This window comes from Bombus huntii, chromosome 16 (assembly GCF_024542735.1).
Source record: "Bombus huntii isolate Logan2020A chromosome 16, iyBomHunt1.1, whole genome shotgun sequence".
Classification (NCBI taxonomy): Eukaryota; Metazoa; Arthropoda; class Insecta; order Hymenoptera; family Apidae; genus Bombus; species Bombus huntii.
The window spans coordinates 8,364,808-8,382,910 of record NC_066253.1 but is presented as its reverse complement, the minus strand read 5'-3'; the positions used below and the strand labels follow the sequence as shown (position 1 = coordinate 8,382,910).

Sequence of the window (18,103 nt, the reverse complement as noted above, 5' to 3'; positions counted from 1 at the left end):
ATTCATTAAACTTATTATTCGTAAATCATACTATTCATTAAACTTACTATTCGTTAAATAAGTTTAATGAATAGTGCTAGTCTAATGAATAAGTCTAATGAATAGTTTAATGAATGCGCTATTAATAAAGGAACTTGTTTGGATTCAGAAGATGGATACACCTATTGGCAGCCACATCCACTATTCCTATGTAAGTTCGACGAATATGACGTCTTGCACGAAGGAATCGCCACAAAAATTCAAGAAATAAAAACCAATAGCAACCCGACGCTACCGGGTTTTGCCTTTACGACTCAAGAAATAACCTTTGTGCTAACCAAGACTGGAGAACAGCCTTTGTGCGGATACACCCTGTTATCCACAGAACACCCCAAGCTCTTTTTCCTAGAAACGACTAAAGGAAATACATTTATACCCAAACGTAAAACAGCAGTCAAAAATTTGGATATATTCGCATACGTTAACTCAAAATTCATTTACGTAGAAAAACTGTCAGAAGACAAATAACGGCACTCTATCAGGATATATCGACACTAAGATGCATCTCGGAAAAGAAAATAATAGAGAATGCATTAAGTCTAGCAACTATATTACCTGATGAATTTGCGTATGCAATAACCAAAACTCCAGGACACATGGCTTTGGTCGCAGGAGAAGCAGTACACATAGTTAAATGCATTCCAGTTCAAGTGAAAGTAGCCAACGCCCTGGCCGCGCTGAGTGCATTCGTTCCCGTTAGATCACGAAAGTTAAGCAGCGCCGGGCACGGATAGTACTTGGATGGGTGATCGCCTGGGATTCCGTGTGGCGTTGGCAGAGCGCGCTGGGCCCGCCGCGCCCCCCATGCGGTGGTTAATACGGATGCCAGCGCGAAGGTTCGTTTCTCAGAGGAGATTCCTGATCAAGTGTTGGAGGCTTTCCTACGCCACCATTCCTCTGATCAAGGGGGGGTACTTGTCCTGAAGTACTCTCATGGTGTTTAGATAGGTTTCGTGAAATGTATCCTGATGTTCCGTGTGTAGATTTTGACTTTACTTGGTAACAGTGCCTTATTTATTCATGTGTGTATATATGCCTAAATGTGTTCCCAGCGGGTGTTATTTTATTGGAGTGATTTTGTCTATATTCTTATATTTTATTTAATAAGATATGTTTTGTTTGTTGTTTTTCTCCCTTGCATTGACACGCGGTGAGTAGTGTCGGCTTCCAGATGACGGGTTGTGCATCTTGATTGTTGTATAAAATCTGTTAACGAACAGTCACGAGAAAGGAAAACTGGATCGTAATCAGCTATCAACCCGTCCATGATTGACGAATTAGAAGGAATATATGAAACCCTGAAAGATAAAGGCAATACCCCGAAAGGAAAATCCCATTGTGACGCACTGACAAAATGAATCAACAAAAACTTCATAATAAAGCGAGACATGTTAATAATAAAATATTTTTGTTCTGTTACACAGAATGGGCGTTGAATTTAACAATCAGAAGAACCAATTGTTATACCTTCCGGATGGAATCTTACCTACGGACTACCCGGATGCTTACGAGGAATTGTTATTCAGTTGTTGCGTCCATCTAATCCGCTCTGCTTACTAGTTCCAATATGTTTTTATTTGTCAAGGACTGATTGGATCCGGAGGATCAAGAATTACACGAAGATACGCCAACACACTTGCTGTGTGGAGTACCGGAGCGAACTACAGCAAAGCATTGCCGAATGTGCGTATAATGAGTGTATAAACGCTTACATGGATCTTACCGAAACCGAAAAAAGTTTTCTGGCTTTTGGAAAGATAACTTGCCCCGTTGTCCCCCTAGATGACTACAATATCATTATCGACAACTTACACGGATAAATACATATACATATACATATTTATACATATACATACATATACATACATACATATACATATAATTGTAAATTACTATAGTAACGGGCCCAAGAAAGTAAGAATAAAAAAAAAAGAAAAACTAAAACAACAACTCAATTGAAAACGTAACAATAACAATTAAAATATTTTTTTCGTGGCAGCGGTGGGATGCGCTCCACAGAGGATTAAAGTTCTTACGGTTATTGACAAAATATAATAGAGAATATGGCAACTCCATTAGAATCATTGAACGAAGACATGCTCTTGACATTGTCAGAAAAACTAAGAGAATGTGATGCAAATTTTCGAGTAATGAGCCGACATGAGTACAAAAACCAATGAATTACAAGACGACATGCGTTCACTCAAAACAAAAAAGGAAATCGAGACACCCGTATCACTGCCGATAATTCCTCAGGTGACAATACCGACAGACGGTAGCCCCCAACCAATTAAGTTAAAAGACGCGATCGAGTCAGTACCAATATTCGACAGACATCGACCCTCAGTATTTCAATTTTTAAGAGCATGCGAGCGCGCACGAAACATGATTCCGCGGCATCAGGGGCCTCAATTGGTAAAATTATTAATGAATAAGCTTCGCGGGCACGGGTACCTCGCCGTAGAGGACAGTCAGCTAAACAGTTTGGACGATTTCGGGAACAAATTAAAGGATATGATCGGCCCAGGGAAATCCCTTAACGAATATAAGGGAGAATTAGGAACAATATTGGAACGACCGGGGGAAGACATACTAGACTATATAGATCGCGTCAGAAACCTTAGGTTAGCAATAATGGACGGAGAAAGATATGATTGCGGTATTATATCTCAGGATGTTCAAGACACAATAGATTGGGACACAAGGGAGGCCTTCGTTAAGGGACTCCCAAACGAGGTATATTTGCGAGTAAAAATAGCGGGATACCATTCTTTAGAAGAACTCGTATCGCCAAGCTGTTAAAGCAACGCGAGAATTAAAACGAGCAAACGACAGAACGCAATACCAACGTCCGACACCTCCGAACAATTACAATCGTAACAACGTTCGTCCCCCGAGCAATAGTAAAAACATCGGAAATAACCGCCAGGATCGAAGACCTATATCGCCGCCGCAAAATGGCCCAAACGCTCCGAGACAAAATGCGCTAACATGCAATTATTGCAAAAAACCTGGGCATTTGATAAAAGATTGTTATACATTCAAAGCCAGAGTAGACGCTAGGATAATCGTACCCTATGCATCGGAACAATCGGGAAACCGGGCACGTCTTTCGGGAGAATGGGGCGAGCCACGAAGGAACGATATTCCGAATCGCCCGAGAGTACAGGCAGTAGCAAGAAAGCCGGCACCTACGCCAGTAAAACAAACACGAGCAGCGATCCCCGTAAAATCAACTACACGATCAACAACAAAAACCAGAGCGAATGTAAAGCCGGCTGTAAAACCAACGGAACCACCACCAAATACTGTGGGAAAACCTTCCTGCTGGATCAAAAAGAGAAGAAAATACGAGAAGAATTGACAAAAGAAAATCACCAAGGATCGGACTCAGATTTGGACTCTCCGGATTGTTTCAATAAAAATGAACGAAACTCCAAGTACTCCCACCGCTAGAATAGTCTCCTCAGATTTAAAAACTAAGACAAATTTACTATTAGACTCCGGATCAGAAATCAATATTGTTACGTTTTTGTTTGGTTCGTTTTGGTTGTGTTGCCGTTAATTTTTGAATTCAGATTAAATTGTAGTGTTGTCTGTTATTTAATGCGATTGACAATTAAACTCCACGTTTCGGCTGACCTGCTACGCGCAGGAGTACTGGCACGGGAGAGGATTAAAGTTGGTGAAAATAAATATTCGCTTAATCCTATTATATTATTAGACAAATATTCTTCACAAAAAATGTTTATTCATATTCTAATAGGAAATTGTCAGAATTGTCGTTGAAATTTCAAATACTCGAAGTTACTCGAATCGTTCGCAATACGTTTTCACTCTTATTAATTACAAGATTTTAATTTGATAGATTTGCAATAATTTACAAATTGACAAATGCAAACACGTCGATTAACAAGACTAACAAGAACTGGGGAACTGAGGAACTCTGAACTAAGGAATTATCTCTCTCTCTTCTATGTCGCTACGCTTATTTATACGTCGGAGATGAAAGAACACCGGAGCCTTTGAAATTTTGGATAATTCCGCAACATTGTAACCTAGAGTCTACTATAGCTGTAATTGAACAATTGTAGTTATTCAATCCGATTGTAATTGTTCGAGAGTTGTGATAATGAGCTTGGGCTCGAGGCGACAGTCAATCGCCGAACGTAGCCGCGGTCACGGGATGAACGCTTTGTCTAACAAAGGCATGGAATAATTCTATAGCTCTCTTTAAAAAGGAAATAGTTGTAACACTCGACAGTAAACATTCCAACGATTTCGGTCCCGTGGCTCGCCACACGCAGACCCTATTCTTCGAGTAAGATGATTGCCAGATGTCGATGCGTCTCCGCAGTACATGTTCAGCTAGCTCGAGGGCCCGTTATAAATCTTAAGATTTAGTTAACTAAAGTCCTTCAAACAGACAAACGGTCTTTGTCCCAACTACGGGAAGATAGGGGAGACCTATTTTTCAACGAGCGGCGTCTCCCACTAGCAACTTTCCCTCGAGGGCGGCTAGCATCTCTTTCTAACCACCGATATGGAGATTGACCAATTAGCAGTAACGTCAATTTCCCTTACTTTCTGAACGAAGGCTTTTCTCGACGAATCCGATGATCTCGTGTCCTTAGACACACCCCATTATAGTTTTCCTCTGTGGCATCATCGGGACGGGAAAGGCATTCTCGCTCGCGATCTCACTGATGAGAGGAGTAACCCTTTACGACCAGTGAATATTACGCATCCGACTTAGATTTTGTGAGTGCGTTCATCTATCATCCCGTCGACCGCGGATTCGTTATTGAACCTAGGATCATTGTCATTAGTTTCTCGAGTACCTGCGTGTGGCGAGCCATGGGACCGAAACCGTTGGAATGTTTACTGTCGCGTGTCGCCACGAATATTTCTTTTAAGGAGAGCTATAGAATTACTCCATACCTTTGTTAGACAAAGCGTTCATCCCGTGACCGCGGCTACGTTCGGCGACTGACTGTCGCCTCGAGCCCAAGCTCATTATCACAACTCTCGAACAATTACAATCGGATTGAATAACTACAATTGTTCAATTACAGCTATAGTAGACTCTAGGTTACAATGTTGCGGGATTATCCAAAATTTCAAAGGCTCCGGTGTTCTTTCATCTCCGACATATTTTTAGTTTGTTCTCTATGCTTAGTTTGGATTTTCGACTTGTTAGCCAGTACATTTGACTCCTTGCCATCTGTATTTTATCTATTGTTGCTTTAATATGCTGTTTCCATGTGAGTCGTGAATATAAGTGGAGTCCTAGGTATTTGACTTGCCTTGTTTGTATTATGCGTGTGTCGTTTAGTACAATGTTTGGTGGTTTCTGTTTTCGCAGTGTGAATGTAATGTGTTTGCATTTTTCGGGGTTTGTTTTGATTTGTTTTGCTTGAAGCCACTTTTCTATTTTTGTGATATGTTCTTGTAGTAGTGTAACTGCTGTTGCAGGGTTAGTGTGCCTGACTAGTACAGCTGTGTCATCCGCGAATGTCAGTATTTTGCAGTTGTTAGTTGTTGGTATGTTGACCGTGTATAATGTGTATAGAATTGGTCCAAGGACGCTTCCTTGCGGAACTCCTACCTTGATTTCTTTAGCTTCCGAGTGTGTCTTTTTGATTTTTACTATGAAGCTTCTGCTGCTTAGGTATGATTTGATTAGTTGATATATCTGCCCCGAGAACTGTTTCCTGATTGATTGTAGTAGGCTAGTGTGGTTTATTTTATCGAATGCTTTTTCGATGTCCATAAAGAGTGCCGTGCAGTATTGTTTTGCTTCCAGCGCCTGTAGGATTTCATTGACGAGTCTGTGCGTTTGTTCTATTGTGGAGTGTTTGTTTCAGAATCCGAATTGGTGGTCCGGTATTAACTGGTTCTTCTCTATTATTGGTTTTATCCGGTTGTAGATTATTTTCTCTAGTATCTTGGAGAACACCGGAAGTAGTGAGATTGGTCGGTAGGACTTGGTTTCGTGTGGGTCTTTGCCTGGTTTGGGTATCATTATGATTTGTGCCAGTTTCCAAGCTTTTGGAAAGTATTGTATTCTTAGTATTGCGTTTACTATTATTGTGATTTGTCTTATCGCTTTTGGCGGAAGATTTTTCAAGATTTTGCCGTTAATTAGGTCGATTCCTGGTGCTTTATTGTTTTTTGTTTTCTCAATTATGTTTCTGATTTCTTGTGCTGTTGCTTTGGGTATGGTGTAGTGATAGTCAGTTGGTGTACTAGTTGTTAGCGCGTCCTCGTCCGTATGACTATTGTGGTTGCTGTTGTTGATGTTGCGTGGGGTGAATGTGTTGCATAGGTGGTTGGAAAATTCTTCAGCTTGCTCTTCGTTGCTTCTTGCCCATGTGTTGTCTGCTCTTCTGATTGCTGGTAGCATTTTTGTTGTCTTCTTTATTCTTTTCATGGCTTTCCAGAGGGAGTAGTTGTAGTTCTCGTGAGCAGATAGTGACTCGATGAACTTTGTGAACTCGTTGTTGTTGTGCTCTTTTATTTTGTTTTTTCGTTTCTTTTGTGAGTTTGTTTAGGTGTTTTTTGTTTTCTTTTGTTCTGTGTTTTTGCCATTTTGCTTTCGCTTTTCTTTTTTCTCTAATTTTTTCGAGGATGTCTAGTGGAACTGTTTTTGTTTGTCTGTTGGTTGTTTCAGGCATAGTGGTTGCCTTTGCTGCTTCTTGGATAGTTTCTGTGAGTGTTGTTACTGCTTGATCGATGTGTTCAGGTGTTTTCAGTGGGATGTTGCAACTGATTTTGCTCTCCATTATTTCTTTGAATGTTTGCCATTTGGTGGTTTTATTGCATAGCTTCTCTGTGCTGCTGTAAAGTATTGGTTTGTTTCTGTATGTAATTATTATGGGCGTATGGACGGAGCTAAGCTCGAGGCTGGGTGCTATGTTTAGTTTATTTGCGTTTAATCCCTTTGTAACTGCAAAGTCTAGCAGGTCAGGTCTGCTCAGGTCTCTCGGCCAGTATGTCGGTCTTCCTGTGGATAATGTATTGAGGTTATAATTTCTGATGTATTTTTCCAAGGTTCTGCCTCGAGGTGTGGTGATTCTTGATCCCCATAGTGTGTGCTTTGAGATATAGTCTCCCGCTGCAATATACTTGTCACCTAAGTGTCGGAAGTAGTCTTCCCACATTTGCGTTGTGATTTTGTGTCGCGGCGGTACGTATACTGCTGACAACTGCAGTTGGTTGCTGTTAGTCTGTACGGTAACGGTGGTTGCTTGTAAATATTCCTTACTGACCTGGCTGTGTAGGTGATGTTTAATGTCGTTTTTTATTACTACTGCTGTCCCTCCGTGTGCTTTCCCTGAGGGATGCTTGGTTTCGTATATGGTGTAGTGCGGTATTTTTATACAGCTGTTTATTGTGAGGTGTGTTTCTGAAACGAGTAGTATATCGATGTTATTGCTATACAGGAATGCTTTCGTTTCTAGGGCCCTTTGTTTGTAGGGCGTTAGAGTTCCAGGCTGCAATTTTAAGCGTGTCTATTTTTATTTTTTGCTCATCATATTAGTAAGTAATTGTAACAAGACTGTTATCTGCTGTGTTTGCTGTCTGAGGAGTTCGTTTTGTTCGCTTATCATTTTTCTGAGTATTTAGGCGTTTTTTATGGAATGTTTTATTAGCTCTTTGATTTCTGTATCGTCGTTGCTGTGGTTGTTTTGTTCTTGATTGTCTAAGGGTGACGACCGGTTGACTACTTGCGCGTAGCTTCGGTTTCTAACGGTGTTGGTGTTACTGTTGTTATTGTTCATTACATGCTGTGTATTTGGTGTTGACATAGATTCTGTGTTGTCCTGTTGCGTGTGGAAATTGTTATGTGTCCTGTTTCGAATCGGCGGGAAAAGTTTGCTTTGTAGTTGTTTTCTGACTACGCAGCCTTTGTAGTTGGCTGGGTGATTTCCACCGCAATTGTGACATTTTACGTCGTTTATTTGTCCCGTGTGTGGGCAGTTCACTGTTAGGTGCTTTCCTGCTCATTTGACACACTCCGGGTTTCTGTTGCAGTAGTTTTTTGTGTGTCCGTATTGTTGACACCGCATGCATTGTGGTATGTCTTTTTTATCTGGGTGGCTCGACTGTGATTATTGTGTTTAAGTTTTTTTAATTTCAAATATTTCTTTGTTGTTACTTTTCGGGTCTAGCTCTATTAGGAATAGCGGTAGTTGTTGCTTAGTGTCAAATGTGGTTATATTGTTGATCGTTCTTACCTGGTGTCCAATCTTGGCCAATTCCTAGCATATTTTGTTTGTATTTGTTTTAGGGTGCAGACCTCTGATTACTGCTTTGTAGCTTCTGTCGGATTTGGGTTGGTAAGTGTGATACCCAGCGTTTTTTTCCTTTAGCGCTTTAGTTACTGTTCTGTAGGTTTCTGCGGTATTGGTTTGTACCTTTACCTGGTCCAGTTTGAGCTGTTTGATAGTGTAGTTTTCTTTTCCTGCTGTGCTGTTTAGCAGGTCAATGAGGGGGTCTATTATTGTTGCGTCTATGTAGATTGGCGGTGGCTTAGGCGTGTGTGTTCTTGGCTTTTCTGTAGGGTCTGTGTCCATCTCTTCTGTCAGTGAGCTGAAGGAGTTTTGTGTGGGAATTTCCTGTAGCCATTGCTGTCTTTCTGTTTCTGTGGTCCTCCTATCGTTTGTGTTTGAGTTTATTTTTCTTTTTTTGCTGGGAGTTACAGTGTTCCAGCTTTCGTTATGTTGTGGTAGATCCTTGTTGGTATTGCTCTTTACGTCGTCTTCTTGTATTATTTCCATTTCTATTTCTTTTGTATTTGAGCAGTCCTGTACTTCACTTATTGTTTTGATTGGGCACTGTTGGTCTACTGCCCTATTTATAGTGTATGTTTCTCCTTTATTTAATATTCTTATCGTTGGAACTTTTTCCATCCTTGGTTGGTTCACTTGCACTATGTCAGAAGCACTATATTTTACGTCCGCCTAGCTCGACTGCTCGGGCAGAACTGTTTTAGAAGAGTGCTCAAAATTCAGCATTATTGGAAATGGCTTTACCTGCTTTGCTTGCCCACTAATGAGATTTTCCATTTCTGACATCGTTATGGCGACCTTTTCGTTGTTGTGTTTTCCGCCATTGTTCAAGGTTTGTTCCTTAGAATGCCTTTTTTCTGTTCTGATGGTTGTTTGGCGATACTCGAGTAGGACAGATTCTTTTCCTTTATATCTGGTGTGCTATTGGGTCGGTATGTGTCATATGGTATATATTTGTTGGGTTAGCGCTAGGAGTAGGGTTATGGGCGTCAAATGAATCTTCACGGGGATTAACCATTGATACGGTACAACACAGGTATAGTTTATTACAATAATGGAGCTGTTACAGTCTTGACAATTAATCACGACGATTAGGCACTCGCGACGCTAGTGACGATAGTTTCAGAGGAAAACTATATGGGGTGTTCTAAGGGCACGAGATCATCGGATTTGTCGAGGATAGCCTTCGTTCAGAAAGTAAGGGAAATTGACGTTGCTGCTAATTGGTCAATCTCCATATCGGTGGTTAGAAAAAGATGCTAGCCGCCCGCGAGGAAAAGTTGCCGTAGTTGAAAGTAGTGGAAGACGCTGTTCGTTGAAAAAAAAAATAGGTCTCCCCTATCTTCTCGTAGTTGGGATAAAGACTGTTTGTCTGTTTGAAGGACTTTAGTTAACTAAATCTTAAGATTTATAACGGGCCCTCAGGCTAGCTGAACATGTACTGCGGAGACGCATCGACATCTGGCAATCATCTTACTCGAAGAATAGGGTCTGCGTGGGGCGAGCCACGGGACAAATATTTCACAAGTATTTCTTTTAAGGAGAGCTATAGAGTTACTCCATACCTTTGTTAGACAAAGCGTTCATCCCTTGACCGCGGCCACGTTTGGCGACTGACTGTCGCCTCGCGCCCAAGCTCATTATCACAAATCTCGAACAATTAGAATCGGATTGAATAACTACAATTGTTTAATTATTTCGTTTTCCTTTATCGTAAATAATGTTCGTGATGGTATATAAATAATGTTTACAAAAGTAGGTGATAAATGCACCTATGTATGAATGTGCATTAGATAATATAAAACAATGTATTTAAAAGCATACATATATACCTCGATTAGTTATTTATATTTTCGAATAGGAAGAAGCTTGCTATGATCTTTCGATATTGCGTTTGATAATGTAATTGTAATGTATCATGTGGACGTAATATTAATTTAGTTATCGTTCTTATTGTTCGAGTTTCGTATTTACATTCGATATATTACGAAATATACTTAAATTACTTGAAAATATAAAATTGTAAGAAAACCTAGTTAAACTAGTTGAACCTAGGATTAAGTGTAATTGTGAATATCGTTGATGTTAATTTTTAAATCAACGATATCTGAGCTGTTGCAACCACCTTCGCAGATGCGTCTCCTCCTAACGAGGACAAACGTGAGGCGTTAGAAGCTCCCGGAAAGATTACGAAATTTTCCAGCTCGGAACTTCTGCAACGATATCGTTTTTAAATTATTTTTTAGATACACAACATGTAGTCGGCTATTGAACGAGACAGAAAGCAAAAATCCTAGAGAAACCAATGATTATCGTAGCTAACACATGCCCTAAGATTTCTATTCAGAAGCAGCCTTCTTTCACGCTTTGCCAACAAAGATTTCACATATTTTCTTGCATGTTTTAAAACGTAACATATGTACATATAAATATTGAAATTTTGTTAAGAAAATTTTTTGTTATTATGTTATTATTAATGCTAGTCAATTTTTTTCAAAATCATTTTAGTATAAACGAAGCTACTTTTAGTTAAAAAAATAAATTTTTAGACAAATTAAATACTTAAATACAATGATTAAACTTATTTTAATTTATGTCTGTAATTTATGCCTCTGCGATAGCTAAATGTGTATTAGCTTCCATAGGCATTAGGCCGCTTATAGAAAATAAAATAAATCTAAAAATTGTCAGCGACTTATTGAAACCTTCGTGATTATCTCGTTATCTCGTTCGGGTATTGATCTGCACGGTATTCGGATAGTCCATGTTATAATAAGAATTTCATAAATGCATCTTTTTTCATAAATTGATCCAGTAATTGATCCAGTGATTATTGCTAAGTTCAAGTGTTAAAATTTTAGAGTTGTCAACACGCGCTGGCTTCTTGAAGATAAAATATTCGTTGCAGTGGCATTGGTATTACTTTATGTAAAGATCACAAGAGATGATAAACGTGATAAATCAATTTCTGTAGATTTTTTTGATTATATTTTGAAGGTAATAGAGCAAAAGATTTAAAAATAGTTGACAAACTTTGCAAAAAAGCAGATATTTCTAACATCATTCTTTACTTTTAAAATGTTCAGAACTGTCGAAACAAGCATAAATTTAATGCAACAAGCAAATAAAAAGTATGTTATTTATTTTGAAATTGTTGTGCACATAAGATTTTCTCTCCTGCAAGAAAAAGTAAAAAGTATGGCATACTTGCATTCAAAGATTTAATAGCTTTGATACAATGTTAAATTCCCATGTTAATAACATGTAATTAGGAAGATAAACGATTTACAATGTTGACAAACTCTATTTTCCAGGCAAATATGTGTTTTAAAATTAAGATTTATGACACGGACATCGAAGATAGTGGACACCTATGAAGATTCGTTAAGGATCAACGTGTAGAAATCACTTTATGGATGCAGAAAATCTGGCTTTGTATAACCTATTGGGATCTGGCGGCTACATTCTCGATATCGCCAAACGTGTCATGAACTATTAACACAGTCGTGCAATTCATCATATAATAGCGTCATATAGCCATAAGTTGACACACCAATTCTCATAGACACCTCTACACGTGTCGCTTTTTGCTCATTCTGCGATACAAGCAAATCTTTTTTATCGAGGCAAGTGGAATTTCCGTGGAAAGATTATCTCGAAGTACGTTGTATGTTACTCATCATCAAACAAAATACATTACAGTTACAATTATGATATAACACATAATTTTCTTAAATCGTTAGATTACAGTTTTCTGAAAATAAATAAGATAGGGTTAGAAATCGGTGCTGTAAGTTTTGCAAATATACTGATATCCAAGTAAAATTTAACTTTGCTGCCGTTTAAAGTTTTTGTTTATAAAAGTGAAAAACTTCCATTCTTACTTTTAAGGATATATGGACTGGTTTTTAAAGTTTGTAACAGAATGCTTCAAGAAGAGTAACGCACTTAGGAACATGAATAAATTGGTAGTTTCAGAACGATTCTGATGCAATTTTAATTGTAACACAAAATTCTAACGAAGCGATAGAAAACGTGGTTTTTCCGTAAAAGCTGCTAAGAGCAATTAAAAAGTAAGCAATCAAAAATCCTGTCTGTATTATGAACTGATATATCAAAATAGATATTAAATTAATTAAGCCAATTGAATTAAAATTTCAGACAACTGACGCAAGAGTGCCTGCGTAAGTGCAGAATGTATACGGTATATTGTTAGATCAATTGATGATTCTACTTAATGCTTTACTTTACGACTTTACTGTATCACTTCCGCCTATTATGTGGCTGTACAGTCGCGAACAGGTCTGCTTGTGTTCTGTTCACGAGTTGTTCGCCAGCTCCAGTGTAGACACAATGCTATTTTTGTGCATGATCAGTATGCAGGCAGCTCGCTGTCTGTTCTAGTCAAAGTAGACGTAGCATTGCTAAGGCTATGCAAGTATAAATTACTAAAAAGTATAATATCGTACAATTCATCTACTTATACGCGTTGTTGGGTTAATCCCTTGACGACGTAATAAAATGACGAAGAATTCAGGACGAACGACTTCAATTTGCTGTACTTGTACTATACCGATCAAAATTTATTGTATTTCTCGTAGTGGGTAGAAAAAATTTATACTTGGAACATTTTATAAGGAATGAATGTTAGTTGTATTGCGAATGATGATATTCAAGTGTGACATTTATTTCTTACGAATCTGAAGGTCTCTATTACTAAAAGTGACTATTTATGTATACAAATTTCACATCAAGTATTATATCTGAGGTATCCGTGTTGTCCGTGATAATTGAGCTGCTGGCTGTAGATGTCGCTGATGGGGTACTGCTGATTTTCTTCCGTTTTTGATGCGTAGAAGAAAAATCAGACTCCGGTCGCCGGGATTTGAACCCGGGTCACGAACATTCGTAAGGTAAGGCGCTAACCACTGCGCTGCCGTCGTCCGACAGAAGTTAGTGTCGAGTGGCGATATTTGTTGTCGAGTGCTGCCACACATCAAAGTATACATCGAAAACACTTTCTTCTCAAATCGCTGGAGCGATTGTAATTAAACTGCGAGTACTTTATCGATGGTGTTAAATAAATAGAGCGAACAGTTATCTTATTAGTTTTCGTTTTACATTGTTATTTTTATGAATATCGAGAATTAATATGGAACAAAAGCGCGAGTAAATGGCGGGAGTAACTATGACCCTCTTAAGGCCTGTAAACAGCATGCCTCTGTTAAATGGTTGTGCTATGGGTCCCTAGGTGTGTGATAGTTGCTCAAGGACAGGGGAGACTTCGGTCTCGTCTGCTCAAGTCGCACTCTTACCTCCCCGTGGTACCGCCGGTAACATGTACGCCGGCGTAGGCGTGGGGAATGGTCCTCCGGACGCGGCGTCCATGGCTAAACGGAGTGCGGCGACGAAGGACCGGAAGACTATATGAAAGTAAATGAATAAAGAATCGGCTTGCCAATCTAACGGTTATACCGCTTTTCGATCCCGGAAGCGCTGTGGCGGATTTATTCGCTTCGGAGGGGACCATGGGTAATGACTTGGCAAGGCCCCCGAATTTGATTCCTAAGATCATAGCGCCTTTAATAGGAGACAAGATTGCTTGTCCGGTCTGCGAGAAAAGGCAAGTTCACCTTTTCTTCATGACGCTATCAGACCTGGATAGGCACCTTGGTCAACACCGCACGGATGCTCGCATCCAGTGGGGATGTTTATATTGCGAAAGGAGTTTCTCAAAGCTCCATGGGGTAAAGTGCCACATTCCAAAGTGTAGTGGCACTAGTCAAAGAAAAGAAGGAGCGTATAAATGCGAAGCTTGCCCCATGAGCTTCGGGACTCAGAGAGGATTATCCACCCACGAACGGCATGCGCACCCTGCCGTAAGAAACGCGAAAAGAAGGGGAACGAACCCCCAAACACAAGAAAATGGACTGTAGAGGAGGCAACTCTCCTGAAGGAATTCGATGAAATCTATAAGGACTTCAAATACCCTAATATCGGGATAAGTAAAATCCTCACTAGCAGGACAGTAGAACAAATAAAGAACAAGAGAAAGAAACTAAAGATAGCTAGTGAGGATACCAGCCCTCAGGAGGTTGCCGAGGTGACAGAGGAAGAGTGCGATCCCGTTAACTCAGGCAATGCGCGGATGTGCGAAGAGCCTGAAATTAGCGGGGAAATATTTAATGAGGAGTTTACCCGTCAGTGGAGACTCCAACGAGAAAAAGAAGTAGAGAAACTAACTGATGTACCCCCGCCGTTAAAGGAGGTTAACGCTCTATATAAAGGAGGTTACACATCTCTATATGGAGCAATAGAGAAAGAGAAAGGCAGGAATGATGAAAGAAATAAAACGGTAAAGCCCCAAAATAAGGGAAATAAAAAGAATAATAATTATTGCTATAGAAACAAAAAGCAAAGATACTCCTACGCACGTTGCCAGTGGTTGTTTAAAGAATGTCCTAAGAAGTTAGCCAACGTTGCTGTTAACAACGATCGTGCATTCCTGGAACCAAACAGTCAACCAGCAAAAGCAATACAAATGAAGAGGCTCTATGAGGATCTGTAGGGTCGGGCAGGACCATTCAATTCCCCAATCCCAAGAAATAGCGCCTCTGAGCTGATAATAAGTGAATTGTTTCCGTCGACACCGCTGAGGATGTGAGTGAGAAACTTAACAAGATGAGGAAGAAGGCTGCGGCAGGACCAGATGGATTTTAAAAAGAGCACTTAATGATATCTGGCCTGCCCGCAATATTGACAAAAATTTGTTAATATTCTGTTCTATAGTTCTTATTTTCGACCGTATGAAAGAAAAATAGGACTAAGTTAATACCAAATAAACCCAGCAGCCAGGTCGGGAATTGGAGACCTATAACAACAGGCCCCATTCTCGACCGAATTTTCTCTTCCATCTCAACGTGGATGAATTGAAAAAAAAAAAAAACAAAAGCACGGGTAAACGGCGGGAGTAACTATGGCTCTCCTAAGGGGTTAGGTTAGGGTTAGGCTAAGGGTGGAGAGCATGAGGCGGGTATGGGTTTTCAGGACGTAGGACCACGTTCTGGCGCCAACCCCAACCTAACCCCAACCTAACCCCGATGAATCTGACGTTCTCCTATAGTCGGGTGGTGGCTGGTCGGCGACTCTGGCACCCGCCAGTTTGCCGATCCGGTGCGGAGAATTTCGGAGAAGTTGGTAGGCCCATATCTGCCAAGACCACTCACCTCACCTTCTCCCCGTCGCCCTGCACCGGCCTTCACCGGGGTAGGGTGCGAAAGAGTGAGTGGCGCCAGGATGGAAACTTTCGTGGACGACTTGCCGACAAACACTTATATACAATGACGGAGTTAGATAATAAAAAGAAACACGTTTACGATGTAGGTGAGAGAGATTCCTGCACGACGCAGTTATGGGTAGACAAGTGGGCCCCACTGCGTCGTCATCTCACGACCATGGCCGTTCGGGGGTGGACCGCTAGGCCCCCGGACGTGTTTCTGCGCTTGGCGAGGCGGGGAGCAGCAGAATGGAGGTTGCGGAGGAATCTCAAAGAAGAATGACAAGGGGTTCGCGTAAAACTGCAAACAGGTCGGAGAGTGTGCTTTTCGCTCCGGCCATGGTAGCTGATGCCATGTCATCCATGGCAGGAGGATTGTGGGCGAGAACCAAGTCCGACGACGAAGAATCGGTAGCTTCGTTCGCGCCGCGCTCATCAGTGACTTCGACGGCGTCCAGGGGAAAGAAGAGGAGGATCATAATCACAGCCCCGGACGTGTCCAAGGAACTAGCATTCCAAACAAGGACGAGCTCGGCCGCGGACGTCAGCGCCGGGCTAACTATGCACGTCTCTGAAATCATGCGGGTTGCGACATCATCGTCCAACCTCAAGGGGGCGTACATAAAAGCCCTCAAGGACGCGGCGAGCTACCTCACCGCCGCGTGGAAGAACGAATCGCCGAGGAGGACAGGACCAGCGCGCGGCAGCGAGACCGGAGCCACGAGGCTCGTGGAGGCAACAAGGCTGTCAGCTCTGGAGGAGGAAAACGCAGCCCTTCGCCAGGAACTGTCTAGAAGGGCTGCCTGCGCTCACGAGTGCCCGCGGTGCAGTGGCCCGGCATCCGAGTCCGGCCGTCCTCCGCGGGAGGGTAAGAGCGACAGGGTACGCATAGAAGCCCTAGAGAGGATAGTCAAAGAGATGGGATCCTCCATAATAAGGACTATCGAGGAGCGATTCGCAGGCCGACGACAACGCATCCCCGAAGCCGGCTGGTGCACGGGCCGCTCCGCCACTCGCCGTGTCATCCAAACAGCGTCGCTCCCGAGGGAGCAGGAGGGTGGTGAGTGGAGAGTGGCAGAAGCAAAGAAGAAAAGGATGAAGAAGAAGCAGAAGAAGACAGCCGCGGCTGGAGGAGAGACGGCGAGGAAAGGGGCGACTGTGGCTCCACCGATGAGAGGAGGTCAGCAGAAACCCCAGTCAAGGGCGACAGGCGCGCCGACGTAGCGCCGCCACAATGAACAAAGGACCGTCGCAGGCACCCAAGACGGCCACGCTCCCTCCCGCACAGCGAACATCCGCGGTGACTCTAACGCTGAACGAGGGAGCAAGGATATCGTACGCCGACGTGCTCGAAGCAGCCAGTGCGAAAGTCCGCTCTCGGAGCTCGGTGTGGAGATCGTCGAAATAAAGAAGGCAATGACGGGCGCCATCACTATCAGGGTCCCTGGAGACAGGGACAGGAGAAAGGCGGAACTTCGAGTGACCGGGATAGATATTTCGGTCAAGAAGGAGGAACTGCGGCAAGCACTGGCCTCGGCGGCAGAATGTGGCTGCGCGGAGGTGCATGTCGGTGAGATCGGCGCCACCAGAGGCGGCCTCGGGTCGGCGTGGATCATGTGCCCGGTGGCGGGATTCCGAAAACTAGCCCAGGCAGGGAAAATAGCCCTGGGCTGGTCAACCGCGAGGATCAGAGCCATCCCGGAGCGGCCCCTGCAGTGCTTCAGGTGCCTGGAGCTGGAGAACGTACGCGCAACATGCATGTCCAGCGAGGATCGAGGGCACCTGTGTTACAGGTGCGGCGGAAGCGGACATCGCGCCAGAGGCTGTCCCGCCTCCGCTCCCAAGTGCCCCCTGTGCGAGTCGCTGGGGGCGCCCGCCAAGCACAGGATGATCGGAGCGGCCTGCCCCCCCCCCCCCCGAAAGTCAAGAGGAGGAGACCCATCCGCGTGCCAGCTGCGGAAAGGACCCCAGGGTGTACCGCCAAAGCAGCAGCGTCGGGAGGAGGCCATGGAGGTGACCGAGTAGTTCAAGCGCCTCCTTCAATGCATTCTCGGCAGGTCGAGAAGGGCGCAAGATCTGCTCTTCTAGACCATCCGGGAGAGCGAGTTCGCCCTTGCGGCGATGGCCAGCCGTATCGCGTTCCCGACGCTCCCAACTGGGTCGGGGACCTGGATGGAACAGCGGCCATAACGTGGACGCCAGCCTTGGGTGCCGCCGGCGTCCTGCTCGACCGTGGCAGCGGCTTCGTCGCGGTCGAGTGGGCTGGAGTAGCGGTGGTAGCGGTCTACGTTTCCCCCAACATTGGCCTGGCTGCGTTCGAGGACTTCCTGGACCGGGTCGACGAGTGCGTCGGAAGATGCCTTCCCCGCCAGGTGCTAGTCCTCGGAGACTTCGACGCCCACTCGACGCAATGGGGCAATCCCAGAACCAACTCTCGGGGAAGGATACTCGCCGATTAGGCAGCGGGCCTCGTGCTCCTACTGGCAAACAGGGG

At 43.0% G+C, this 18,103-nt stretch overlaps 2 protein-coding genes and 1 pseudogene across 2 annotated transcripts in view; all 3 read left to right on the top strand.

Moving 5' to 3' along the window:
• Positions 1–698: 698 nt before the first annotated feature.
• On the top strand, positions 699–816 carry LOC126874892 (5S ribosomal RNA; annotated as a pseudogene).
• A 3,790-nt stretch (positions 817–4,606) lies between these two features.
• Positions 4,607–18,103, top strand: part of LOC126874333 (uncharacterized) — a 268,457-nt gene continuing 254,960 nt past the window's right edge. The window contains exon 1 of the mRNA XM_050636255.1: positions 4,607–4,800. The gene's annotated coding sequence lies outside the window, so the exon portion shown is untranslated. The remainder of the gene's footprint in view (positions 4,801–18,103) is intronic.
• Positions 17,652–18,068, top strand: LOC126874760 (uncharacterized). Its single transcript, XM_050637119.1, has one exon. It carries the CDS (start codon positions 17,652–17,654, stop codon positions 18,066–18,068), a length of 417 nt encoding a protein of 138 aa, XP_050493076.1.